Source organism: Aspergillus glaucus (genome assembly GCF_001890805.1).
Source record: "Aspergillus glaucus CBS 516.65 unplaced genomic scaffold ASPGLscaffold_3, whole genome shotgun sequence".
NCBI classification, from domain to species: domain Eukaryota; kingdom Fungi; phylum Ascomycota; class Eurotiomycetes; order Eurotiales; family Aspergillaceae; genus Aspergillus; species Aspergillus glaucus.
In genome coordinates this window covers 78,805-105,195 of record NW_019170455.1, presented here as the reverse complement: position 1 = coordinate 105,195, position 26,391 = coordinate 78,805, and the positions used below count along the sequence as shown (strand labels likewise).

General features: G+C 50.5%; 7 protein-coding genes across 7 annotated transcripts; 2 read left to right on the top strand and 5 right to left on the bottom strand.

The window, feature by feature from the left end:
• Positions 1–588: 588 nt before the first annotated feature.
• Positions 589–5,711, top strand: ASPGLDRAFT_63721 (uncharacterized protein; the record flags this gene model as incomplete). The annotated part of the gene is made up of 8 exons (XM_022548703.1): positions 589–693; positions 792–915; positions 1,050–2,474; positions 2,539–2,737; positions 3,022–3,025; positions 3,410–4,451; positions 4,517–4,994; positions 5,045–5,711. The coding sequence occupies 8 exons, from the start codon at positions 589–591 to the stop codon at positions 5,709–5,711; spliced, it is 4,044 nt and encodes a 1,347-aa protein (XP_022404244.1).
• A 363-nt stretch (positions 5,712–6,074) lies between these two features.
• ASPGLDRAFT_163828 (DUF292 domain protein) lies at positions 6,075–7,644 on the bottom strand. The gene is made up of 2 exons (XM_022542558.1): positions 7,583–7,644; positions 6,075–7,441 (listed from the first exon to the last, which is right to left on the bottom strand). The coding sequence occupies exons 1-2, from the start codon at positions 7,601–7,603 to the stop codon at positions 6,287–6,289; spliced, it is 1,176 nt and encodes a 391-aa protein (XP_022404243.1). The 5' UTR covers positions 7,604–7,644; the 3' UTR covers positions 6,075–6,286.
• An 866-nt stretch (positions 7,645–8,510) lies between these two features.
• Positions 8,511–9,578, bottom strand: ASPGLDRAFT_100888 (SUN domain-containing protein; the record flags this gene model as incomplete). The annotated part of the gene is made up of 3 exons (XM_022539406.1): positions 8,511–8,949; positions 9,003–9,235; positions 9,285–9,578. Coding segments are annotated over 3 exons (966 nt in total), but the record flags the coding sequence as incomplete, so codon positions are not given.
• Positions 9,579–10,768: 1,190 nt separating this feature from the next.
• Positions 10,769–12,708, bottom strand: ppm1 (protein C-terminal leucine carboxyl O-methyltransferase ppm1). The gene is made up of 2 exons (XM_022550585.1): positions 12,046–12,708; positions 10,769–11,974 (listed from the first exon to the last, which is right to left on the bottom strand). The coding sequence occupies exons 1-2, from the start codon at positions 12,296–12,298 to the stop codon at positions 11,115–11,117; spliced, it is 1,113 nt and encodes a 370-aa protein (XP_022404241.1). The 5' UTR covers positions 12,299–12,708; the 3' UTR covers positions 10,769–11,114.
• ASPGLDRAFT_63717 (ubiquitin-protein ligase RKR1) lies at positions 12,487–17,695 on the bottom strand (the record flags this gene model as incomplete). Its single annotated transcript, XM_022548702.1, has 7 exons — positions 12,487–13,308; positions 13,365–13,738; positions 13,796–14,212; positions 14,267–15,105; positions 15,158–16,886; positions 16,947–17,340; positions 17,399–17,695. The coding sequence occupies 7 exons, from the start codon at positions 17,693–17,695 to the stop codon at positions 12,487–12,489; spliced, it is 4,872 nt and encodes a 1,623-aa protein (XP_022404240.1).
• Positions 17,696–18,036: 341 nt separating this feature from the next.
• On the top strand, positions 18,037–20,616 carry ASPGLDRAFT_63716 (TFIIH/NER complex ATP-dependent 5'-3' DNA helicase subunit RAD3; the record flags this gene model as incomplete). Its single annotated transcript, XM_022548701.1, has 4 exons — positions 18,037–18,053; positions 18,124–18,580; positions 18,639–18,755; positions 18,820–20,616. The coding sequence occupies 4 exons, from the start codon at positions 18,037–18,039 to the stop codon at positions 20,614–20,616; spliced, it is 2,388 nt and encodes a 795-aa protein (XP_022404239.1).
• Positions 20,617–20,910: 294 nt separating this feature from the next.
• On the bottom strand, positions 20,911–26,152 carry ASPGLDRAFT_118753 (DNA-directed RNA polymerase I core subunit RPA190; the record flags this gene model as incomplete). Its single annotated transcript, XM_022539984.1, has 4 exons — positions 20,911–22,503; positions 22,564–25,312; positions 25,378–25,863; positions 25,968–26,152. 4 exons carry the CDS (start codon positions 26,150–26,152, stop codon positions 20,911–20,913), a joined length of 5,013 nt encoding a protein of 1,670 aa, XP_022404238.1.
• Between the last annotated feature and the right edge of the window lie 239 nt (positions 26,153–26,391).

The window sequence follows — 26,391 nt, the reverse complement described above, 5'->3', positions numbered from 1 at the left end:
CCTGAAGGATCTGTATGCTGTATGTGTATCGATGGTGTATCTGTATGTAATGCACGGATGCCCACCCACGAGTTCTTCGAGAACGTTGGTAGAATCCGTTCGTTTCACTTGTTTCACCTTATGAGGACAGAGTGTATGAAGAGAAGACTGTACGTAGGAGAGTAGAACACTCAATAATGGTCAGTCGGACAGTGTTTGAGAAGTTGATCTTCAGTAGGACTAAGCAGTAGTGGTAACTAAGTACTAAAGTGCTCCCCTGAAATACACATCTCCGAATAGGGTATCCTCTCGCATGGCTCCTCCATAGGTACTCCGTACTCTGTACTCCATAGTACTTTATGCCTGAATACGTAGACCTTTAGAAATGAAAACAGACACCGATTGGATGAATAACCGCTGTCTGGACTTGTCTTATTTTAGCCATTTCCTCTCCTGTTGCTGATCGTTGCTCTTCTCTCCCTCCCTCCAGATCTACTCTATACTGCCACTGCCACCAGGGGGTAGGTAGTAGTAGTATTCTTACTCCCTCAATTGCATTTCCTCCCCTTCAATCCACTCAATTCCCTCGTTCTCAAGTAATGGGCCTCCATGTTCGCCTTCAGCTTTCTTGCCGGGGGACTTTTGCCTCTCTTGGTTGCATTCTTGCTCGTTTGTTGTACAGCGGTCGCAGAGGAAGTCTCATCCTTCAAATCGGTAATGATCACTGCCTAGGCGATTTTCCCTCCGCATTCCTTATCGTTGACGTGATTGATGTGGCAGTCTTGCTAATTGTGCTTTATTTATTCTAATAGAGACCCGATCTCTTCGCTCCAACGTTCACCGTCGAGGTTAGCGATCCGAGAAAGCTTAGCCCTGGGTTTATTTTTGTTGGGCCGTACCAGCAGGCTTATAGTCCGGGGCCATATCTTTATGATAGTTATGGGGTATGTCTGGCTTTCTCTCTATAGCTGAGGAGGACGACACTGATGAGGAATAGAACCTAGTATGGAGTGGTTGGGGTAATTCAGGTCCTGGAAACGCTCACGGGTTACACGTCTGTCGATACAAAGGAGAAGATCACCTCTGCTTTTTCCAGGGAAACCAGCAGAAAGGATACTGTCGCGGCCATGGCGTTATCATGGATAACCAGTATCGCATCGTGCGCTCGGTACAGCCTGGTGGTGGCATGGCATCAAGCGACATGCATGAGTTCAAATTGATCAACAATGGAAAATCTGCCCTGATGACCGTCTACCAGCAGCGTCAATTCGACATGAGTCCTTGGAACGTGCGGCAGGGTGTTGGTTGGATTATGGAGAGCGTCTTCCAGGAGATTGATGTTGAGACTGGCAAGTTGTTGTTCGAATGGCGCTCTCTCGACCATGTTGATCCGTCGCTCAGTTACACTTATCCTGATCATACGGATACTTCAGGTACTGGGCTGAGCCCGTTTGCGCCATGGGATTACTTTCATATCAACTCGATTGACAAGAATGAGGATGGTGATTATTTGATCTCGTCGCGCCATACGTCTGCGATTTACAAGCTCTCCGGCAAGGACGGTTCGATCATCTGGCAGCTGCACGGCCAGTATCCGTCGTTCACCAACATCAACTTTAGTTTCTCGCAACAGCACGATGCGCGCTGGTTGTCTGAGAATGCGACACATACATACTTGTCGCTCTACAACAATGGGTACAATGGCTTCAACCAGACCCATCAGTACTCGTCGGGCATGCTCATCCTCATCGACCATGTGGACATGACGGCCACCCAGCTGCGAGACTACATGCCTCCAGGCAAGAGCATGCTCAGTTCCAGCCAGGGCAATATGCAAGTCCTGAACAACAGCCATGTATTCATGGGCTGGGGCAACAACGCATACGTATCCGAGCACGATGTAGAGGGCAACCTCGTTTTCTGGGCCTTCCTCTCCCAGGATCCAGGATTCATGAACTACCGTGCTCAAAAATTCGAATGGGACGCTAACCCAATAGACGTTCCAGCTCTATGGTCCTATTCCAGATCTACAGAACCATACTCCCCAATGACACAGTATGTCAGTTGGAACGGCGCCACCCGCGTCAAATTCTGGCGCTTCTACGGCTCCATGAACGCCACGGGTCCTTATACCTTGCTCGACGAAATACCCAAAGCGGGGTTTGAGACTGCTTACACCGACGTGAACTTCTACCCTTGGACCCATGCGGAAGCAGTAGACGGGCAGGGGAAGTTGTTGGGCAAGTCCCCCAACACGTTCACATTCGTGCCCTCACCGGAGTTGCAGAGTTACTGCTCCGAGAAAGACTGCGGCAACGCACTGGGTTACGGCTTCCAAGATGATACAAATACCAGGCCGCTGATTCCGCCCATGGGCGTCAACACAGTGCCCTGGGTTGACCCGGATAATCCAGAGAAGTTGTTTGATTATGGGGTATCTGGTGGGCAGCCCGAAGAGACTTCTTCTTCTGATACCGCTTCTGGTAGTGTATACGGTATGTTTTGTCCTCCATCTTTCCGTTTCTCTGAGGTTATTAGGATTGAAATTAACATTCGCAGATTATACCAATTGGGCCGTTGGAGCCGTGGTTGTGCTTATTGCAGCCGTGGCAGTGCAGGTGATCGTCAGCTGCTGTCGTTGTCCGCAACGGCGGGATCAGACGTACCGGGATAGGCGCGATTCGATGGACACTCTGGATGACATGTCGGAGGACGAGCCGAAGCCGTCAGAGACGGGAGAGCGGCGGTGGTGGCAGCGGTGGACGGAGGATGACTACCTGCCATTGCAGGAGCGCGAGCGACGGGAGAGGTGATGATACCCTTGTTTCTTTTTCTTGTCTGTATATATACTGTAGATAATCTGTTCTATACTTGTCCTTGTACACTTTGTTGTATGAATCTATATTTGTACTATAAGTCACATGATTACAGTACCATACGCCCAGCCACTGCCGAGTCATTACGATCCACCACCCCCCACCACCCACATCTCCACATGGACAGGGGCCTATGGCTGGAAATTACCGGTACCAAGCGGTACAGTATGGTCAGTAATACTATACCATACTAGAACAGTCCCGTGATCATCCAGGCTACTATTTAAATGATACAGACATGATACGTAGTCTGAGCTACTCATATGCGTACAGTTGAAATATAGCTATGTAGAGATAGCACAGGACAGGATAGGACATGGACACTAAAGAGGCATATCAACCGGCACAGTGATGAGTGGGGAGGCGTCGCAAGCCCAGCTGCGCCGATCCAACGAAGATAACTCCGAGTTATCGTGTGCAGAGCACGGAGTAAAGTTGTACATACTCTGTACGGAGTAAAAGTCAGTTGTAAAAAAAAGTAACCCAAACGCAACGCTCAGGCTCTTATCTTTTCTTGTCATTTTCTTTCTCTCTTTTTCTCTCATATACCACAGTATATACATGACGTCGGCATGCCTCGCATCTCCGTTTCCGGCACCACCACCAACCGCCGACTATCCTCTCCTCTCGTCTCCCCTCTACCTACCACTCCTGCTGCCAATTCTCAACTTCACGTAAACCGGGACCGGAATGCCCGCCATTCACGCAATACTTCCTGGTCGACTGGTCGCGATATCCTCTCCCCTGCCGTAGGCGAGTTCTCCACTACCTTCGAGTCCACCGCCGGGTCTTCCACCACGCAGCAACGCCGTCGCCGCGAATCAAACTACTCGCTCGCTAGTGTCTCCGAGAGAGGTGGTGGCAGTGGTAACGATTCCGACGCGGACAACGACTACAACTACGACGCAGACGAGACTATGGCACTGAGAAATACCTCAATGGATTGGAAGGGCCATGCCCGTCGACGCTCCCAGAGCCAGGGCCAGCAGGAATTGCCCGTCCTTGAACCGCACCCGTCGACTTCAGCTGCGGCGTCGCCGTTACACCCCTCCGGTCCTCATTCACACTCGTTTGTTTCGGCCCCCCCGCCGGTATCGTCGACTGCGCGTCCCGGGCCTGTGACGTGGATGTCGCTGCCGAGGAAAAAGCAGCTCGCGATTCTGGGTCTGTGTCGCGTGTTCGATTTCCTACAGATCGCCTCGTTGCAGGCGTACATGTTCTACCAGCTCAAATCGTTCGACCAGGATCTTTCAGACTCGGATGTTTCCACGCAAGCGGGTATTCTGCAGGGTGCGTTTACGGCTGCGCAGTTCGCGACGGCGATCCCATGGGGTCGAGTTGCGGATGCGGAGTGGGGAGGACGGAAATTCGTGCTGCTTGTTGGGTTGCTGGGGACTGCGGTTTCGTGTTTGGGGGTCGCGTTTTCGACGTCTTTTGCGCAGGCGGTGTTTTGGCGGTCGTTTGGGGGTGCGATTAATGGGACTGTGGGGATTATTAGGACGTCCATTGCGGAGAATGTTAAGGAGAAGAAGTATCATTCTAGGGCGTTTTTGATTCTGCCCATTGGGTTTAATATTGCTTCATTGTTTGGGCCGGGTAGGTTTCTTTCCCCTCATCTTCTGGCATTGGGTTCGATATGCTGACTGGTTGCTAATTGACAGTCATGGGTGGTATGCTCTCTGATCCCGTCACGAGTTATCCTGCACTGTTCGGCCCGAATTCGTCGTTTGGTGGCCAGTCCGGTGTTCAATGGCTGGTCACTTACCCCTACGCTTTGCCCATGTTGGTCAATACCATTTTCCTGTCGTTGTGCGCGGGTTTTGTTGCCATGGGCTTTGAAGAGACACTGGAAGCCTGCAAAGGCAAGCCTGGCTTGGGTGTCTTTGCCATGCGACTTTTCTCCCGTGTCGTCAAGATGGTCGTTCCATCCTCGTCTCCGCTATACTCTCGACTTCCCTTCCGCGATTACGACGAAGAAGGCCCGCTGTTGAACCGCCCATTGGACCGCACAGAAAGCTACGAGATGGAAGAAAAGGCCAAACCCGCGCGGCCGGCCCGCGTGCTGTCTTTCCGGAGTATTTGGACCAAGAATGTGCTCTGTACGCTTTTTGCGCAGGCCTTTTTTGACTTTCAGATGGGGTGAGTTCTCAGTTCTCTTTTCGGTGTAAGAACCTTGCTAATAACGACAGTGCTTTTAACAACCTCTGGCTTCTCTTCCTCTCTACCCCGCGCTACGACCCGAACGACCCCGCCAGTCTGGCCCAGAAGCTGCCGTTCATCTTCACCGGCGGTCTCGGAATGCTTCCCCAAAGCGTTGGATTCGCAACAGCCATCTTAGGTATCATCGGAATGCTCCTCCAATTCACCATCTACCCCACCATCAACGGCCGTCTAGGAACAGCGAAAAGCTACCAATACTTCCTCTCTCTCTTCCCCCTCGCCTACGCCTTCGCACCCTACATCGCCCTCGCCCCCTCCTCAACCCCACCCCCAGACCAAGCCAACGGCATCTGGGTCTGGTTCTCCATCATCGTCGTCCTTTTCCTGCAAGTCACAGCCCGAACCTTTACCCTCCCAACCTCCATCATCCTACTCAACAACTGCTCCCCGCACCCGTCCGTCCTGGGCACGATACATGGTATCGGGCAGTCTGTTTCTTCCGCGTTCCGGACCCTCGGGCCGATTTTCTCGGGGAGTTGGTATGGGTATGGATTGGAGATTGGGACGGTGGGTTTTGCTTGGTGGTTGATTGCGCTGGTTTCGGTGTTTGGGTGTGTTGCTGCGATTTTCGTTTATGAGGGGTCTGGGCATGAGATTCTGCTTCCTGGGGAAGAGGAGGATATGCAGATGCAGTGATCTCTTCCTTTTCTTCCCGTTTGCTTCTTTCTCGACCTCTTCCGATTCCTTTCGACTTCGGTTTGATTCATCGACTATGCATAACTTGTATATATGGGCGAAACCGAGCCCAGATACCGATCTTGGTCTGACAACATTCCGCAGGCTGTATTGTATTGTTCCAGGTTTGGCTGGACATATCCTGAAAAAAAGTTATAAGGGGGTATGCATTGCTTCGCATCGCTTCGCTTCGCATCTCTTCTGTTTTGTTTTGTCCCTTTTTGCTTTCTATTTTGGATTTCTTTGATACCATCTCTGTTTGATGTACTATATTTATATTTCCTCGCTTTCTCTTTTTTAGCTTGTGTTTTACTTTGCCTTTTTCTTTCTCATGTTGCATATATTTGCTGTTGCTTTTCTTTTGTTGCTTTGTTTATTATGCATGATATGACAGACAGGAAGAGTATAGAGGCAGTGTATCTTGATCAGTTTGGTTGGGATGCACTTAGTACAATACCATTTATTCCAATGCTCAATCATCAGGGTATTAAAATAGATGCTAATGCTAGATATTTATCTCATGTTCGTGCTCGCATCTAGGGTTTTCGCCTCAACTCCGCAAACCGACGACTCAACTCATCCACCTCCGGTATACGATTGGGGTCATTGTCCGCACTGCTAGTGTCTGGTGTACTCTTGCTCGCCGTATTGTTAGAATCCCCCGAGGATGAAGGATCTGGCACCTTGACACGGGGATTGAGGTTATCAGTCCTCGGACCCGGAGGCGCAACACTGACGGGACTTTTACCAGACTGGACGGGTCGTCGCGGCGGGGTAGCTTTGTTCAGTTCGTTGGTATCGGAGGCGCGTCTTGTTTTTTCTTCGGGGTTGTCTCCGTTTTCTCCGTCTGATTGTTGGTCGTGTGGTGTTGATGGCCGATCATCCACGAATTCAGGTGCGTTTCCCAAATCCTCCTGTTGCTGCTCTTCACCCCATGAAATGCCATACGCCTTTGCAATCTCCTTTAGATATAACTCGACCAAGTCCTGTGTCGGCGGCCGCACCCGTAGACTCTTCGCGACTCGTTCCGGTACTTTCACGTGCTCGACTTTATTCTCCTGCGCTAGCGCCATAAAGTCCTTCCCGTAGCGGTCTGCGAGCATGGTCCGGACGATGTTTAGTTCGCGAACATCGTGCGGGAAGCGAGGCCAGGCGTAGAAGACGACTGCGGCGGCTTCGTCGATGGCGGGGTCAATATAACACAGCTCCTCCGGGCTGAGGTCTTCATCTTTGGTAAATTCTGAGCTGGGCTGCGCATCCTCAGATTTCTGTTTCTGCTGCCCACCACCGAAAAACGGGAACCCAAAAAGACCTCTCGAATTCGAACCACTGCTTTTGGTATCCTTCGCCGCAGATCCAGCATCAGCACCCTGCCTCTTCCCAACCTCACTCCTAACCTTCTCCTCCCTCGCCCGACTCCTCGCCCTAACCCCCTTCTCCCCAAACGCAACCTGATCCAACACATTCGCCCTCGCCAGCAACAACTCACAATAAAGCTCCACTATCTCCATCACCTCGACGGCTGTATCTGTGGAAATGACATTTTCGACGCGGATGCGCGCGGAGGCGTCGCGGCCTTCTTCGAGGAGTTGGGCGAGTTCGCGGCGCTGGACTTTTGAGAACGCGGTGTCTTTTTTTTGGAGGAGGCGGAGGCGTGGGACTAGGAGGCGGAGGGAGGAGATTAGTTTTGTCTGTTGTGTTTCAGAGTGGTTAGTTGGGTTTGTTTGGGCTGGTTTTTGGTCTGGGGATTAAGAGGGATGGGGTGCGGGGTAGATAGGTTGGTATAGGTGGGTGGGTGGTGCTCTTGTAGTGAGGGATTGTAATGGACTTACAGTCTGCACGGATGGAGGCATTTTGACCTGCCTGCAGCGTAGAATATGATAGTGTATTCGGTGTTGTTGTTAGTGTTGTCGCAAAGACCAGAGCAAAGGAGGCGGGGAAACTACTCGGGCTAGACCGGTCAAGTGACCTTTTAGGAAACCAACTCTAGACATCATCGCATTCATAACTTCACTCTCTATTTTATATACGCAACTTCACTCTCTTAAAATATAAACATTAAAATTATCCAAAAAAAAATTAAAAAAAAAAAAAAAAAAAAAAAAAAAAAAAAAAAAAAAAAAAAAAAAAAAAAAAAAAAAGGGGCAAAAAAGCCATCTGGCCGAAGAATCAAATCAAATCAAATCCTCAAGTCAATGAATCATCCAAGAATGCTGTCAAGCAAAAAGCTGCTGAAGAAGAAAAGAATAACAAAAAGGTATATAACGAAGTTAATCGAAGCAAAACAAAAGTCGTCAACGTGCGGATACGTTAATCGTCAAGGAAAGTCAAGAATGGACAATGTGACAATATGGAGAAGAGAATGAGTGACCCTCTGGAGGAAGGACTTTACAGCTGCAAGACAGCAGCGCAAACACCCAAAATCATAGCAAACAGCGAAACAGTGGTCGTGGCGGCACCGCTATCACTGTCATCGGTGCTGTCCTGGGTCGCTGAAGGAGTAGGACTGGCTGTCTGTACGGCAGGCGTTGCAGATACAGCTGCAGCCGTTTCCGACTCGATAAAAACATGGGGCTCATATGTATAACTAGCCGATGTGGAGCGGACGCTGGTCGACATACCAATCGAGATACCCAGATCCAGACTTAAGAAGGACGTGTTGCTTGCCGATTGCTGCGTGGTGGTGGAGGCAGTCGAGCTGGTGGTTGACGACGAAGAGCTGGTGCTGGTGCTGGTGCTGGTGCTGGAAGTCGAACTGGAAGTGCTTGTCGGAATAGCCACCGTGGTGGACGACGAGGTATCATCGTCATCGCCAATGAAATCCTTCTCCCAAACGACAATGTTGGCCTTTTCGCCCTTGGGAACGGTCACCACACAGAAGGAGCCACCTCCGGCACCATCCGTGGTAGTTTCACCGGTGATTTCATTAACGCCGTTGCTGCTCGGGTCGATCTTGCAGGGAAGTCCTTCACAGTTGTCGCCTTCACATTGAATCTCAGCACCGAAGTCAGGGACGATGTCACGGAAAGGTGTAGCGGGCTCGAGGTAGATTGGGTTCCAGCCAAGCTTGACAAAGGTACGATCGTCTTTGTCGGTGTTGGCGCCAACCACGTAAGGAGACCAGTTGCCGTATGGGTTGGATGAAGTGCCCCAGGAACAAGCGATTTCGGATTGCACGCCTGGTGGGTTGATATAGAAGCTGACCGCTGTTAGTATTCGATTGTCGAGGTACAATGGCAAAGACAAACTTACTGAGCAGAGGTTTCACACCAGTAGTCGGGGTCTGGGACAGCAAGAGTGGCCAACTCGTTGACCAAGGTCGGGATCAACATGGCCTCATTTCCGGGAAGCACTGTTTGGCAGAAGGAGACTGGCGATCTGCACTTGTTTTGGACACTCACGGCACCAGTTCCGTCTTGACAGTAAGGCCTGTCAGGGAATGGCTTCTGGATCTCTCCGTCCTCATCGCAATAGAGACCGCCATTCTATGCCTGTTAGCTCTCGCTTTACTCCCATATGCAGATTGCAACCCACCATCGACATCGGATAAGAGTACGAGGTGGCCTTAGGGTCCCATTGCATAGACATCTGACCCGGAGGACAAGCGTACGGGCAGTAATTGCCCGGAGTACACGACTCATCCGGACTCATAGCCCAGCCCTCATTGACAGCGCCCGGTGTGACGGCGACCAACCCGGCGTCGGAGGGAAATTTGCATTTTCCGGACTTCTTGACAAGCGACTCCTTCACCTTGCCGTCGCTGTGGATGCGGTCGTGTGCATGATGGTTGTGATGGGCTGCTTCGGCGCCGGCGAGGAGACAGAGGAGCGCGAATGCGCGCGAGGATGTCATCTCGAATCTCATGGTGGGATTTGCGATTTTCGGTAAATATACTCGTTTCGGTCTTTTTATCTTAGGCTATGAGGATGGGCAGATGGGATCGACCGTGATCAACCAAATCGCAACGAACGAAAGACTAAGGTCAGTAAAAAAGCACAACAACAACAACCGCAAAGACCAAAGACTTAAAAGACGACAGAAGAAAAAGAGAGAAGAAACGCCGAAGGAGCAATATAAAAACAAGCACAAGAAATTAAAGAAAAAAGGGACCAGCCCACCTACAAAACCACCTTAACCCAAACAGGACCTAACCTCGAATAACGAATTTCCTAATCGGGCTAATCATGAGGCTAAATTGCCCTATCCATGATTCCCCGCCACACCATTGGCAGGCTATAATACGCTAATCCAGGGGTCTGCCAATGGGGTTTCGCGGAGACATTGCCGATTCATAGGGTTTGTGAGGCTAATCTCCGACAGGCCAATGGGAGATGCCTCCTATCATGGAGCTGTCAGTGTTGTTGTTGATGGTGTTGTTTACTACTATCACGTGGATTGCTTACTTTTGGTTTAACGGTGAGTGAAAGAAACTACGGAATAGGGGTCAGCGATGCACGGACGGGTTTGTATGGACTGAATCGGATGTGACTCGAAGCATAACTCGAGCATCACGGCAATGCGCAGTTCGTATAGCCGGGTAGGATTGGATCATTAAACTAACAGAACAGACAGGGATCTTGCTACCGCCTACCCAGCATGCATACGGACAACTAGACTGTTTGCTCTCCTCATCGACCGCCTCTATCAACCACTTGTCTACTATGTATAGCATAAATCCCTACACCATGCCCAAGGCACCATCAACTCCCCCACGCCAGAACTCTGATCGCCTTACCCGAGACGACGCAAGCTACTCCTACCAACAAATAGCGACGTAACCCACAGCCAAGTCGAATGCACCTGCATAAACCGAAAACTCACGCCCCGGAAGGCCCGCGGGAGACTATTCCAATTATCCGGTGAAAAGGACGATGGGATAATCGTAAATCGTGTGATACACGGCCTCCGAGGAAAATCATAGCCTGCCCTATCATAGGGTCATTCAGGAGTTTGCGCTGGCAGTTTCCGAGGACGTGCTGGTTCGTGCGCTTAAGAGGAGGAAGTATTGGCGTCGTAAGGCTTTGGAGAATGCAAAGGCGAAGGGAGCTGCATGGAGGACTAGTAGCGGATCGGGCCCGGCGCGTGAAGCGCGAGGAACTTGATGGTTCCGTGAGTTGGTACCAGTAGTAGGAGTGGGTTATATTAGCGGGCTTATCGCAATTAAATCCTTCGAGAATTCCGGGTATTCGGATCCTTGATGGTCTGGGTTCTATTGACCACCGAACTTTGAACGCGGATCTATGCGCCGTATCCGATGCGATTCTACCGAGACTAGTCCTTTGTACTTCCGCTAAGGCCTCTATCCTACGAAGTACACGTCCGGAATACATCCGTACATCCGTCAATATACAGTCCAGCTCAGCGCTACTTCTGTCCTTGAACATCCCTCCAACAATCAAAATCATCCCCCCTCCACCCCCAAGCAACACAATAATGCCCCGCCAACAACCTCCACTCCTCAATCTCATCCAACATCTCCAAACCCGCAACCCTCTCCTTCTCCCCCTCACTCACCCAGCTCTCCCATATAAAATCAATATCAGCAGCCGCCTGGCCCCCCTCGAACCCCTGCTCTCTTAGCCTCCTCCGCTGCGCATCCAAACTAGCGTACTTATTCAGCGTTTGCAGATGGATACCCCGCGTCGCGAGGTTGGATACCATTATCCGGCCGAAGGGGTCGTCGGGACGGATGGGTTCGTAGATGATTAGGCCCAATGATGTGGTTGGTGGGAAGATGGTGGTCGTGAAGTGGTGAACGACAGAGTCTGCTTGGTCGGGGGGGAGGTAGATGAGGCAGCATTCGGAGATTAGGAGGGTTGGGAGGGTTGGGTCGACATCTTGAAGCGTGGGGATTGGGTCTGGTGTGGACTTGGATAATGAGCGTAGGTCGAGGGGGTGGATGTGATAGCGGGGTGAATGGAGTGCGTCTCCTGTGTCTGAGATCTTTATGTCGTTTGATACCCCGGGGCTAGAGTCATTTTTCAATGCGCCCTGTAGAGCGGGTGATGAGCGGATAGCCTTGATCTTGGCTGCCGTGTTGACTTGGAAGTCGATCTCATGGTAAATCACATCGGAGCGCGGTGTTGTCGAAGAAAACAATCGGAAAACACGCGTATCTGTGCCTGCTCCCAGCGAAATAATCTGTTTCTTCGTATGCTGTTCCGTATGCGACTCGACAAACCGAGAAACAAGACGATCAATCGCAGTCGTTCGAACGTACGTTCCTATCCAAAACCAATCTCGATTAGCCAACTGCCATCCCACTTCACACTCATCCGCAGAACCACGCACACACCTCGATTGATAATAGGAAACCTCCTTGTCTCTAATCCAGCAGGTGTCAATGGCTGCGCAAACCGATCCTCGATATATCCCAATCGCACTGCGCTCAACCGCGACACACTGGCGTCGTTATCTGTGTTTTGCACCACGCGGTCTTTGGAGGCTGATGATGCGTCGGGGCCAACCCCGCCGCCGCGAGATCGGAGGCGACCTGGACCTTCTCTGCGTCGGAGGCTGTTGAGGTTGGGGATTTGAGGGGCGGACATTTTAGAAGGGGTGTGTGTTTATCTTAGGAATGTGGGAGGTGTTCGTGGGGAATTTTGTGAGGGGAGACCTTTCCCCGCAGCGGTGACATAAGAGGTCGCCCTGAATTGTTGATTCTCTTATCTATCTAGCTACACAAGTCTAGCAATACATTGATATACATAAACTAAACCACTGTCCAACAACGCTTTTATACATAAACAAAGTTGTTCCGACACAGCGGGCAGGTGCTCTGGTTGCTGCTCTTGAACCACCGGAACAGACAAACAGAGTGGAAGGTGTTCTTGCAAGTAGCGCACCGCTTGTTCGGTGTCTGCATATCCGTCGAGATGACCGAGTAACAGATCGCACACTCGCTCTGTCCCTTCAGGGCTCCCTGTACGTTTCGTCGGAACGCCATCAGTCCATCCTCCAGGTTGCCGTTGGCAAACATGATGACTCCTTGGATCGTGAGCAGCCAGCCCTTCCACTTCCTTTCGTCGACCAGGACGCGACTCCGGCTCACGACTAGTGCGGGCTGGAGGGGATAGGCGGGAGGCAAAGAGAGGGAGATTGCGACTGGTGGTGATTCCTCGTCGACTTCGATGCTAGCGATGATCTCTGCTGTCTTGGGGGAAATCTTGACGGCCAATGCTCGCTCCTCGTTGGGGTCTTGTGTCGAGACCCAGTCGGAGACGCCGCGGAGAGAGTCTTCAATAATCAAGGGAGAAATGCATTTCTCTGTCCAGGCTTCCATTGGCCCCTTGATGCGCTTCTTGGCATCAATCCACCAGTTCTTGGTCATGTTGGCCAGGTGCCTCAAGCACAAGAAGTACAGATGGATTAGAAGCCATTGTGTTTCTTTTTCCGCAGTCTCGGCCTGGTCAGGTTCGAATGTGCGAATGTCGAATTTGGAAGCATCGACAATTTTTCCATGTGACTGCTGAAGGAAGTCGAAGATGAATTCAAGCAGCGGAATAAGACCGTCATTTTCCTTGATGTTCGTGACATAATTTTCTTGCAGAGCAAAGGACTGTTGTTGATATTAGCACATGTAGTTATTGATTATACATAGATGAGGAAACATACCGCGTTGGTGAAGTGGTCAAATACCACCTTCCAGCTGAGCAGATAGGACCGGATTCCAGTCCACATCTTATCCTCCCCATCGGAAGTATTGATCGATTCCATCGTTGGGGCTTCCAAAAGCAAAGATAGTAGCTCGAGGGGAAGTTTGGCGGTGGACTTGGACAGCGCGACATCAAACGACACCTGCTCTTGAACCTCTGGAATGTACCGATGAAGCACAATGTAGGCAGCACGTTGGACAGCCCGACTCTGGGCAGTCAAAAGAGGGAATATCTTGTTCACATCTTCCAGGCTCTTGATTGGGATAGTGTTGAGCAAACTGCATAGAAGCTCAACGGTCACATCACGAGGTTTATGGAAAGTGGTTGAGGAGTCTATTATTCACCAAGTCAGTCAGGGAAAAGGAAGCAGACCGGGATTTTGGTACTTACCAAATTTTCTGAGCGTGGATGTCAAATCATTAAAGAGAGTCGTCTTGCGATCCGACCAAGCATCCTTCACATCGTCATTGCTCTCCTCATCGTCCACTATCGACTTCAAGCATGCAAAGAGTCTGTACGAGGCCTCTAGCACCGGCAGACCCTCATCGCCACCACCTGTCTCTCGCCAGGTCGAGCTTAAGATCTCCATGCTATCTTCCCAATGCGAACCATAAATCTCGTTAAGACATGGGAGGACGAAGGTCAAAGTCCGCATAATCTCCGCTTTGAGACCCTGGGACTTGATCTCGGACTGGAGGCATGAGACGAGATGCTTGACTAGGAAGACCAATCGTTGGGTTGGAATGGACGAAGCCACGCTTTGCTCCTCTGCGAAGAGAAGGTTAAGTAGTGCCAATTTTCGAAGACCTATGATACGTTAGCAGATGTAATGACTTTTTCAGGGTTCCTATAGCTACTCACCATCCTTCCGTTCATCTTCAACCTTGAACCCCGTAGAGTCGGCAACGAGTTCATTGCACAGTCGTGTTCCAGCAGGGTTGGATACCACACTTTGCCTTAGAATCCTCATCCAAGCAGCTGAACGAATGACATTTGCAGTTCTTGTGTCCCTGCACAGCTGAGTGACGTCTTCCGGCGATTTGCTTGTCTTCGACGAGTCTGCGCCGGCCATGACCTTCACAAATGCCTCGCCGATCCGGTAGCTCACCGGTGAGTTACCGTCAAGATTGTTCAATTTTCTTATCCAGGATGCGATTAATCTGGATGAAACTGTCTCACCACCGATCTGACTGCTCGACTGTACCCACTCGTAGATCACTTTCCTGCCTTCCTTTACAATCTTCAAGTATTCCTCTCGTTGCTCTGCCAGTTGGATCCCGGTTATGCCGTTGCATTTCTCAATGCTCAGGTCGTCTTCAACAAGCTGTATAGCCAAGGGTAGGTTGTTGAACAACGCCTCAATCTCTTCCGCGCCGAGATGTTCAGTAACTGCAAACGAAGACAAAATTTTTGTTGCAAAATAGGATAGACGGAATGCAGCAGAACAATGACTAGCATCACGCGAGATGCTATTGTACTGTTCCCAGAAGGTCTCGGATAGCTCACGATCGATGAGATGCACTGTGGCCCCAATGGGATTTGTTATAGCAGTCGATGACCGAGGCGGTAGCTGAAGGAATGGTCCCAAAGCCTTCTCCCAGGATTGGGCTGAAGGAAATACGCTCTTTGTCGTCTGGCTTGCTTCCTCGGGTGTTAGGTTTTGCAGCAATTCCTCCGCGATGCTCAGCAAGGACTCGATTCTGTGGGCAGTTAGCAAATATGTCTTTGTCTTTTTAGAAGGAAGGCACCCACGAAAGTGATTCTTCGTTAACGTGATCGAAATTGTGTTGGAGGATTTCGATATTCGATTTGTTACTTGTCTCGCCCACCACATTCTCCTTCAATGTATTGGTCAAAGACTCAGCAAGATCTCCTACTTCTTCGTCACCAGATTCCGAAAGGAAGAGAAGTTTGCCGGCCAGTTTAGAGCCATTCGCTCCACTCTGGAATTTAATTATGGCAGCTGGGATGGACGTAGCGATCTGGGAAAGCCCATGCAAGGTATCAACCACTCTGTCTTCAGCGGACAATGAATCGATCATGGACAAGAAAATAGAGTCCGTCAATTCGCCATGCGAAGTGGGATTCTGAAGAACCGCGATAACAATTGGCCAGTGAGAACCACTGCCCTTGCAAGCTCTGTCTAGTGCCCGCATGACCAACAAGTTCAATCCAGACTTGTCACCAATCTCCTTGAAGTCAAGAGTTGCCAACAGCCTCTGGAGAACAAGTGCGTTCGACTGCTCGGGCTCGAGCTGGATCACTTGCTCGATAATCTTCTCGAAACTAGAACCATATCCATGCCAAGAGCGACAAGACAAGATAATGGTGATTATACGATCAGCGGAAGGCGAGAACAATAGTTCCGGTGCGTCATCTTGAACAAACTTCAAGAGTTCCTTTGAGTGTCGAGCAATCTGCGGAATATGTCGGACTGATTCTTCGACCACCGCAGCAGCTCCATATGGCTTACCATTTCGAGTCCGTAGGACCTGCAAGCAACTGTCAAGGACTGGCAGGGTCGTGGTTTCGAAGACCTTAGAGACTCCGGTTTCGTATTCTGTGGCTGATACCCGCATGAGTGCTGCAGATTCCAAGCCAAGAAGACGCTGGACTTGGGTGCAAATCGTGTCTTGCGATGCTTGGAAATCCTTCGACTGCTCAGGAGAAGATAATTTGACCGATTCAAGCAGGCTGTCTGATAGTCCCGTCCACAAAAGGTGTAATTCATTTTCATAACCGTCCTTGGCCAAGGTAACAATGTAATCGGCACAAACGGATTGGGCCAACTGAGGAGGTAATGACCATCGAGACTGGCCCGGGTCGGCTTTTACATGTTGCACCAATATTGGAGACAACCTTTCTTGAACGAGTGTTGTTCTTTCGGCTTCTGGGATGATTTTCGCCAGCCATATCCCGGTGTCGATGTACGATTTCCACCCTGCTGCTTGGTTCTGTCGAGGCTCTTCTCTGGAACTCAACCCCTCCTGAAATGCTTCCATTAGGGCAATGGCGCTTGATAGCCCAATGCCGTTTTCAGTGGTGGTCTCTGGGCGGATGTCTGCGAGTGTCTTCAACGGGGTGGCTTGCAGTAACTGATAAAGGTTCGACCAGAAAGAGCTTTGTCCACCCTGGGATCCCTTCTGGATGTACTGGAGTAACCTTTTTGTGGGTGAAGTTTTCCCGGCGTAATCTTCTGTCCATAACTGAGGTCTTGCGGATGTTATTTGTAACAACGATTCAGACAACTCTGTTGAAGCTCCAATTTGCGCTATAGACAAGGATTTCCCAATCACGGCCGCACTTATGATTCTCCAGTCAAGTTCTTCGGGGATTTTCGCAACAGCTGACCGAAGAAGAGCATAAAGAGAGCGACGAACAAATGGGTCTTCGTTGGAGCACAGTGACCACAATGACTTGCTACTGAGCAGAATTCCAATTGCAGGAAGATCTTTTTCAAGTTCCTCATGCGGTGTGTTCCCTAAACAAATCTCGAGTCAGAATATACGCAAATTTCTGTCTCCGGAGCGTCGTGACTGACCTATGATGCGGTTTAATAACAAGATTGCTGTTGCTGCCACACGAGCATATTTTGCTTGAGCGTCGTCCGGTTTCACGGTCCGCTCATCACTCAACGTCTGAGGAGTTTGTTGGAGAATGACGTCGTCTACAAACTCAAGAATCGAGCTTTGATAGATCTTCCATACACCAAGTCTCTTCTCGTCCGTTATGAACACTCGCGTGAATGACTCTACAGCAGATCGCTGAACTGGTCTATCATTGTCATAGAGTCCCGCGATCCATGCCCCAATCACCTTGGGTAAATAGCGAGCAATTCGCTTCCCCACAAGAGAGGCTACGGTACCCTGAATCGCATGAGATAGTTGTCTCGCCCTACGAGCAAGGTCAATCGATGCCCGCGGGTAGATTTTGATCTGCAGAAACAGTGTCACTAGGCCGTTCTAGTTTGTGTGTCACAAGGTGTATACATACCCATGCCTCTAGGAAACCATCATCCAGTGTCCCACTACGCGCTTCCACAGAGGATATGTAGTCATTCAAGTCATCTAACGACTTTGTTCTTGTGACTTCATCTTTCTTCAGAAAGTTCTTGAATGCAATTGCCAGTTGCGGCTCCGATATCCGCGAAAGATCCGGCGGTTCGGCCACATATGTTAGGGAAGACGGCTCTCTTCCTGCACCAGATGTAGACGAGAATCCACCAAAGGATCCAAATGTACTGGCTGCAGCACGACTGCTCGAAGCTTGTGACTTGAACTTTTTGCTCATAATGTGGGGGAGTTGGAGTAATGAGTTATGCGTAAAAAGATCGACGGGAATGGGCGAAAAGAAGCGCGGAAATGGCGTGCAGCTAGCCGGTCCTCTCTAAGCAGTTAGACGAGTAGTTTTTCACCTCCAAATAACTCTGCTCAGACCTGATTTGGTGTCTTTCTGGATTGTATCTCATTCCAAGGCGGCGGGGACGACTGCTGGATTAGTTATCGATAGCGGTCACGTGGGCTGGTGTCATCGGATCGCCCAAAGTGGAAAAGGCCGACGCGATCTCGCCGCGGCTTGAGAAAGTGAGAGCTTTGGCTGCTTCTGTCGACGATCTTCGTCCACCGGCCACCATGAAATTCTTCATCGAGTGAGTATCTGTCCTGAGAAACTACTGCGAAAGGTGCCCAACAGCCGCTAACTGTCCTATCTTCCATCAGTGACCTTCCCGTGCTGTTCCCTTACCCTCGTATATACCCCGAACAATATGCCTACATGTGCGATCTCAAAAAGACCCTCGATGCCGGGGGTCACTGTGTGTTGGAGATGCCTTCGGGCACAGGGAAGACTGTTTCCCTGCTTTCGTTGATTATCGCCTACCAGCAACATGGTCCGGAGCATCGAAAACTGATCTATTGCTCTCGAACCATGTCCGAGATCGAGAAAGCCTTGAGCGAGCTGAAAGCGTTGATGGAATTCCGTGCCCAGCAACTAGGATACACGGAAGACTTTCGAGCTTTGGGGTTGACGAGTCGAAAAAATTTGTGTCTACATCCGTCAGTCAAAAGGGAGAAAAGTGGTACAGTTGTCGATGCGAGGTGCAGGAGCTTGACGGCAGGGTTCGTGAAGGATAAGAAAGAGAAGGGAGAAGACGTCGATCTTTGCACATATCATGAGGTACGTACGTGTCGATACTTCATTTCTGATATTCTTACTGATTCGCGCTTGTTTTTAGAACCTAGATCTCCTCGAGCCGCACAACCTCGTTCCGCCTGGCGTATTCACCTTGGACGGACTTCTAAGATACGGAGAGGAGCACAAGCAATGCCCCTACTTCTCGGCACGGCGCATGGTAAATTGTCCCAGAACCTCGACGTTCGTTCTCACTTATGTTTCTGACACGATTGTCTTACTAGATGCCATACTGTAACGTTATCATCTATTCCTACCACTACCTTCTCGACCCCAAGATCGCCGAACGAGTATCCAGAGAACTCTCCAAAGACTGCATCGTAGTCTTTGACGAAGCCCACAATATCGACAACGTCTGCATCGAATCGCTCAGTATTGACATAACAGAGGATTCGCTGCGCAAAGCTACAAGAGGTGCTAACAACTTAGAACGAAAGATACAGGATATGAAGAGCTCGGATGCAGAAAAACTTCAAAATGAATATTCAAAGCTTGTGGAAGGTCTAAGGGAAGCAGAACAGGCAAGGGAAGAAGAACAGTTCATTTCCAACCCTGTTCTTCCGGATGATCTGCTCAAAGAAGCCGTGCCAGGAAACATACGACGAGCAGAACATTTTGTCGCCTTCCTTAGACGGTTCATCGAATACCTCAAAACGCGAATGAAAGTCACTCACACGATATCCGAAACACCGCCTTCATTTTTAACTCATGTCAAGGACTTGACTTTCATCGAGCGGAAGCCTTTGCGGTTTTGCGCCGAACGACTTACTTCGCTGGTACGGACGCTGGAGCTCATCAATATAGAAGATTACCAGCCTCTCCAAGAAGTCGCGACATTTGCGACTTTGGTTGCGACTTATGACAAAGGGTTTCTTCTGATCCTTGAGCCATTTGAATCTGAAGCAGCCACCGTTCCAAACCCGATATTGCACTTCACTTGTTTAGATGCCGCCATTGCGATAAAGCCAGTATTTGAACGCTTCAGCTCCGTCATTATCACTTCTGGAACCTTATCTCCCCTTGAGATGTACCCTAAGATGCTAGGGTTCGATACCGTTATGCAAGAATCATACAGCATGACCCTTGCAAGGCGGTCTTTCCTCCCCATGGTTGTCACCCGTGGATCCGATCAAGCACAGATTTCATCGTCATTCCAAATACGCAATGATCCAGGTGTTGTGCGCAACTACGGAAATCTTCTACTCGAGTTCTCTCGCATTACTCCCGATGGAATCGTCGTCTTCTTCCCGTCTTACCTCTACATGGAGTCGATCATCAGCATGTGGCAAGGAATGGGTATTCTGGATTCGATATGGAACTACAAGCTGATCCTCGTCGAAACTCCTGATGCCCAGGAGTCTTCTCTCGCTTTGGAGACCTACCGAACAGCTTGTTGCAACGGCCGTGGCGCTATCCTTCTCTGTGTCGCCCGAGGAAAGGTCTCAGAAGGAATTGACTTTGACCACCACTACGGACGTGCGGTCCTGTGCATCGGCGTGCCATTCCAATACACCGAATCTCGCATCTTAAAGGCACGTCTGGAGTTCCTCCGCGAAAACTACCGTATCCGAGAGAACGACTTCCTCTCTTTCGACGCCATGAGACACGCCGCACAGTGTCTGGGTCGTGTCCTGCGTGGCAAAGACGACTACGGAGTCATGGTTCTGGCAGACCGTCGATTCCAGAAGAAGCGCACACAGCTCCCCAAGTGGATCAGTCAGGCCATGCTGGAGAGCGAAACAAATCTCAGTACAGATATGTCTGTCGCAACTGCGAAAAACTTCCTGCGCACGATGGCCCAGCCTTTCAAATCCAGGGATCAGGAAGGGATTTCCACCTGGAGCATGGCCGACCTGGAGCGTCACAAGGAGAAGCAAAAGGTGGAGGAGGATAGAGCATGGAGGGAAGAGCTTGCCAATGTGCATCAGATGCAGATGAATGGTGGCCAGAATGGTGGTGTTGTTCGCGAGGAATTTGACGATGATATTGATGAAGATTTTATGGTGATGGATGCAGAGTGATCGTGGTCCACTCTGGGTAAAATAATAATCCTTTTGATTACATTTTGAGCGATGGCTATTAGAGGCGTTTTAGATTTTGTAGCATACTGCAACCAGTGATACCACAATCGTTTAATATTAAAATTGGACATGGGCATCTATTCTCTAAAATCATAAATGAATGACTTTTTTCTAATTTCCGCTAAGAAAACTCCGTATCATATAACACAGGTCAAATACACATAATCGAAATCTGCAAACATATACACAATAATAACAATAGCGTATAGCACATTCAAAACACCATCCACCACCTTACGCCACAGGGGCAAGAACATCAAATCCACCAGTACCAACAGTACCAGAACGACCAGTAACAATCCTACTACTAGGAGAAGCGAGGTTATCGAAATCCCTCTCAAGCACAGCATCCTTCAGGAAACCAACAGTAGTCTCGAAACTCATCTTCGCCAACGGCGACGAGCTATCCTTGACGAGACCATTCCGGTTGAACGCCCGGAAGTCACCAGACTGCGTCATCACATCACCAATCAGGTTCAGATGGCGGTTATCGACGGAGATACTGTGACCCTCGAAAACGTCGGACATTTCACGGACGATAGACGCACGCGCGGCCTCGACACCGTACAGCTTGAGCATGTGGTGGATCGAGTTGGTGTAGAGCGAGTGCGGCTTGATGATGTCCTGGTAGTCGCGCATGGCGAGCAGATTGACACCGTCTGTGATGACGTGCGCGGGCTCGCCCTTGACCGGGTCGGCTTCGACGAAGGTGCAGTCGCCGAGGCCGGGGATGGATTGGATGACGGCGTTGCGGGCGGCGTCTTCGACCAAGGGGAGGAGGAGGAGCTTGGGGGTGGAGATGTCGTATTGGAGCTGGACGGTGCAGGTGATGCCCTTGTTGGGGTTGAACTTGAACTGGGTGACTTCGGCGTATTTACCCTTGATGTCGTCCTCGCGCTTGATTTGTTCGTCTGTGTCGGCATCTTCGTCTGTGGCGTCTGTAATCTCCACGTCTTGCTTCTTGGTCGAGGGAGCGCCGGTGTTGTCGTCGTCGTCTTCATCGTCTTCCGAGGCGTCTTGCTGGCGAACCATGTCTACTTCGTCCTCTTCGGGGCCTTCGTAAGAGACCTGGTTCGACCGGTTTTGGCCACCCCTGGCGCGCTTGGCGTCGTCCTCGTCGTCTTCGACGTCGTCATCGGCGGGTTCGTCTTCGCGGTCAGGGCCCTGGGCCTGCTCGATGGTGCCAACAGACACACCAATCTCAGGCTGGGCAGCGGAGTGACTCTTGATTGACTTCTCGTCGATACGCTTCTTGAGCTCGGCCCGGGTAGACTTGACAAGCTTGGGGATGAACTTCTTCTGCAGAGTGTTCTGCATGTCCTTGGTGTTGATGGCGTATTCCGCGGTGTACTCCTCGGGCGGGAAGAAAGTGACTTCGACATCGTAGACCTTCGCCTTGGCGTAGCCCTGGCCAGCGGCGATTCTCTCCCTGACCTGAACCTTATCGACGACCTCAGCGACACTGAGTTTGCTGATGGCCTTGGCGAATCGCTCAGCCTGTTCCTTGGGGATCTCCTCGTTAAGGATGAGCGTCATGGTTGGCGTCATGATGTTTGCACTAGCAGTCATGACAATTTCACGTAAACGGGGAATACCCAGGGTGACGTTCTTTGCCGAGTGACCAGCCAAATGAAAGGTGTTCAGGGTCATTTGAGTCGAAGGTTCACCGATAGACTGACCGGCGACGATACCGACGGCCTCACCAGGATCCACGACGGACTTCAAGTACTTCATGTTCATCAACGTTTCGAAGGCCTTCTTGCTGATCACACCGTCGACATGGGTCTTCTTGTCGCGCAGAAGCTTGTCAGGGTTGTTGTCCTCGTACTGTATAATTATCCATGTTAGCTATGCGTAAATTCATTTCTTTGAGGAAGGTATCCTTACATCCTTGAGAGCCTGCGAAAACGATTCGGATGTACTTCCGAAGTTGCCTCCTGGGTGATAGTGGGCCAGCACCGGGTCCTTAGCATCAAGCTTGCCTTTACGGACATTCTTCATTGCAGATTTATGCCAATCGGCAACTTCTGATTTCTCCATGTTATGGAAGTCACTCGTAAGATTGACCGAAGACAAGACAGAGCGATGGTTTGAGGCCAAGAAATCGAAGTCTTTAAGGTGCACTTGCTTCGTGATATCAAGACCGTCTTCTCCGTACAAGAACTGAATAATAGACCCGTCGGAGACCTCGCGAACCGAAGTGTCATATTCTGCCTTCAAGCCTTCCATACCCTTGATCAGACAACGCTGCAGATAACCGGATCGAGAGGTCTTAACGGCTGTATCAATAAGACCTTCACGGCCGGCCATGGCGTGGAAGTAATATTCTTGAGGCTTGATACCAGTCAAGAAACGACCACAGACATAACCACCAGCCATAGGGTTCGTCTCGAATGCTCTGAACGAAGGTAGGGTTTTTCCACTGATCATAACAGGCACACGACGACCTTCCAAAACTTGTTGACCGAGGTTGCAAGAAATCAGGTTGGCGTTGACACCGGAACCCTTGGCTCCGGAGATTGTCATCGACTGCATTTGGTTCCGCGGGAACTGCTTGACTAGACCCTTTGGAAGACAAGCCGCCGTAATCTCGGAGGAGAGCTTAGATGTCCTAGCGTTCGTAACACTATCCAGGCCGCCTTGCTTCTCATCATCACGAAGAACCTCTTCCAACCGCCGCTGCAGCTCAGCATCCTCGTCGGGAATCTTGGTCTGATCCAGAGTCACATATTTCAGTGCAACCTCACGACCAATACTTGAGGCATGGCTAATCTTTTCCTTGCGGACACGATCGCCCTCCTTGGTCAACCGAAGATCGTCGATACCACAGGTGAATGCGCGCATGTTCAAGAACCTTGTCAAGAGTCGTCCAAGAATACCGATTAATCTCCCCGCAATTTCATGTCCGTAGATCTCGTGAATGGAATCAATCAATCCGCCAGCGGTAGGTCCAACTTGTTTCTTATCGAGGATACCACACAGCATTTCACCATCCTTGAAGATAACGGTTCCTTCTTCATTGCCCTCGCCCCATCGGTCGCCGGGGGTGGAAGACTTGCTCTTCAGATTCAGACCAGCTCGGCCTGGGGGCATGATGTTCTTAAGGATCGTGGTGATAATCTGCTTTCCGGTCCACAGGCGCTTCGGACGAATCACAGTCGGACTCACGAGTTGAATGCGCTCTGTGATCGTGTGAGAGTTTTCTGGTCTCAGACAATTATACAGCAACTGGTGATAATCTTCTTCATCAAAGAAGGAATCCCGGCACGTGAACCAAGTTCCCATCGAGATATGGTCCTGAATAAGACCTCTCAGTGGTTTACCCGATGTTGCAACGAGGTATTGGTGGTTTGCGTCGGCGAGCATCATAGCCTCGGATCGTGCAAGCTCATTTTGCGGGAAATGCATGTTCATTTCGTCACCGTCGAAGTCTGCGTTGTAGGTATTACAGTTGGCGTAGTGCATCCGAATTGTTCTTTCATTAGGGAGGACCCGAGCCTTGTGACCCATGATGGACGGCTTGTGAAGCGTAGGCTGACGGTTCATCAGAACGACATCACCAGTGGTAAGATGGCGGTAGACCTTCTTGTTTCGAGACCCCTTCATCCGCCAGTTCGAAGGAGCAAGAAGCTGGTTCGCAAGAGCTGTCCGCTCATCCAGACTCTTGAATTTGAGGTTGGTGACCTGGCCCATTTCGTTCTCAATGGCAGCGGCACCAGGGTACTTGTCCGGTCCGTTGATGACTGCTTGCTTCATCTCCCAAAAGTTATGGTTGGTGACAGGCTCAGGATAAGTCAACTTCTTGGCGAACACAAGCGGGACACCGATTTCGTTGGTTTCAATGTTGGGATCCGGTGAAATGACACTACGGGCGGCAAAGTTGACACGCTTACCCATCATGTTCTTTCTGAACAGACCCTCTTTCTTTTCCAGGATCTGCTTGATACCGTTGGGAGCACTCGCTGCTGCCGGACCCGAAAGACCGCTACGATCGCGGTCATGGAGACCATTGACAGTGTCCTGGAGCTGCACGATAGCATGGAGCAGATCACGGTAATCCCGCATCCGGGTGACAGAATCGGAACCAGAACTCTTCCTTTCCTTGCTAATCTGGTTGATGATGTCGCAGTTCTTCAGGATCTGTGTGAATGCTGTGTTTTGCTGCGCCTCCATGATCAAGCCGGGTCCCTGGGCGGCAGCTGGACGGTACTTGTTCGGTGGCACCAGGATGTTCTTGATGAAAAACATATCCGCGCTGACCTTGGACTCACCCTTCAAAATAGGTCTGGAGCTGTACACAAGGTTCAAAATTTCTCCTTCCTTCTCAAAGAGCAGGGCCATCGCAGCATGGACCTCAGGCGAAGGCATGAACTGCTGGGTCTCGCCTGCGGCTTGCTTCTGCTCGTCGATCTGGGTAACAACAGCATTACCACGAGCCACCTCTTCTTCCGCGCCCTGGAGCTCGTCGTTGGCATGTGCTTGCTTCTCTCTCAGGTTAAGGCTCTTGGCCTGCTGGAGAAGGATCAGAGAATTAGGAGCCTGGAAACCAGCTTGCAGCATCGCGAGTCGGGACTTCTCGGCCAGAGGCTTGCGGAAGATCTTCGAGTGTCGGTCTCTCCGGTATCCTGGCGAAATACTTGTCCAATGTCAGCGGCTGTACTCCCACGTTGAAGATTATCGGATATTTAGGCGTCAACGTACCCGCTGCAGTTGGTGCACTTCTTGAAGCTGACAATGTCTTTGAAGAATTCCTTGACCACTGTCCGTCTCTGCTCCGTCGCAATCGGATTCTTTGCGCCAGCCATCAGGCTCTTTAACCTGCCGGACGCCTGAGCTTCCCGAATGCACTTCTTCACATAGGTATTTCTGCGTTCAATCAAATCCTCCTCGTCTTCGTCCTCGCTGTCCGAGCCTTCATCTTTCGACTTCTTCTTGTCCGTTTTTCCGGTTCCCATGGAGTCGATAACACCGGCTTCGTCGACCAATCCATACTGTAGAAGCCGCAGCTTACACACGTAGGCATTGATTTGAACGCGGGACATTTGGAAACGATGGCAGTAGATACATTGCGCCCGGATTAAGCGGAAGAGCTGGTCGAAGAACGTAACGTTATAAACGTGAAGGGGCAGTTCGACATGTCCAGGATGACCAGTACAGGACCAAGAGTTCAAGCGACATGTTGTGCAACTAGATGCAATTAGTCTCTCATCACGTACACTGCAATAACAGCAGGTCCGGCAAGACCACCAAAAGCAGAAAGATACGATTGAACCGCAAGAAAGTGCACTTACACATGGTCACCCCATGCGCCTAGAGCTGGATCATAAAGACCACCTGGAACAGGGTTGTTGAAGGTATCCAATGTCGGAGTATTATGGATTCGCTTGACAGAGATAGCTTTGACGTCGTCGTTGGAATAGACGCCAAAGTCGATACCTCCAATCGAGGAGGCCACAGGACGTGCGAAAGTCGCCATGGCTCCCAGAACTGCCTGGCGCGACAGAAAAAGACTTCTTGTTTTCTTGAATAGGCCTGGAGGACGAAAAAGCCGATCTCCAAAAGACCCGGCGAAAAATTAACCCAAGAACTTTTTTCTGCTGTGCGCCACCGCCTTCAGTCCACTTCGGGAATCGGCCTGTGATCTCAACCTTGAGTTCTCCTGCACTGCACCTATCCCACTGAGTCCCTCACAGCGCGCTTATATATTCCTTTCCG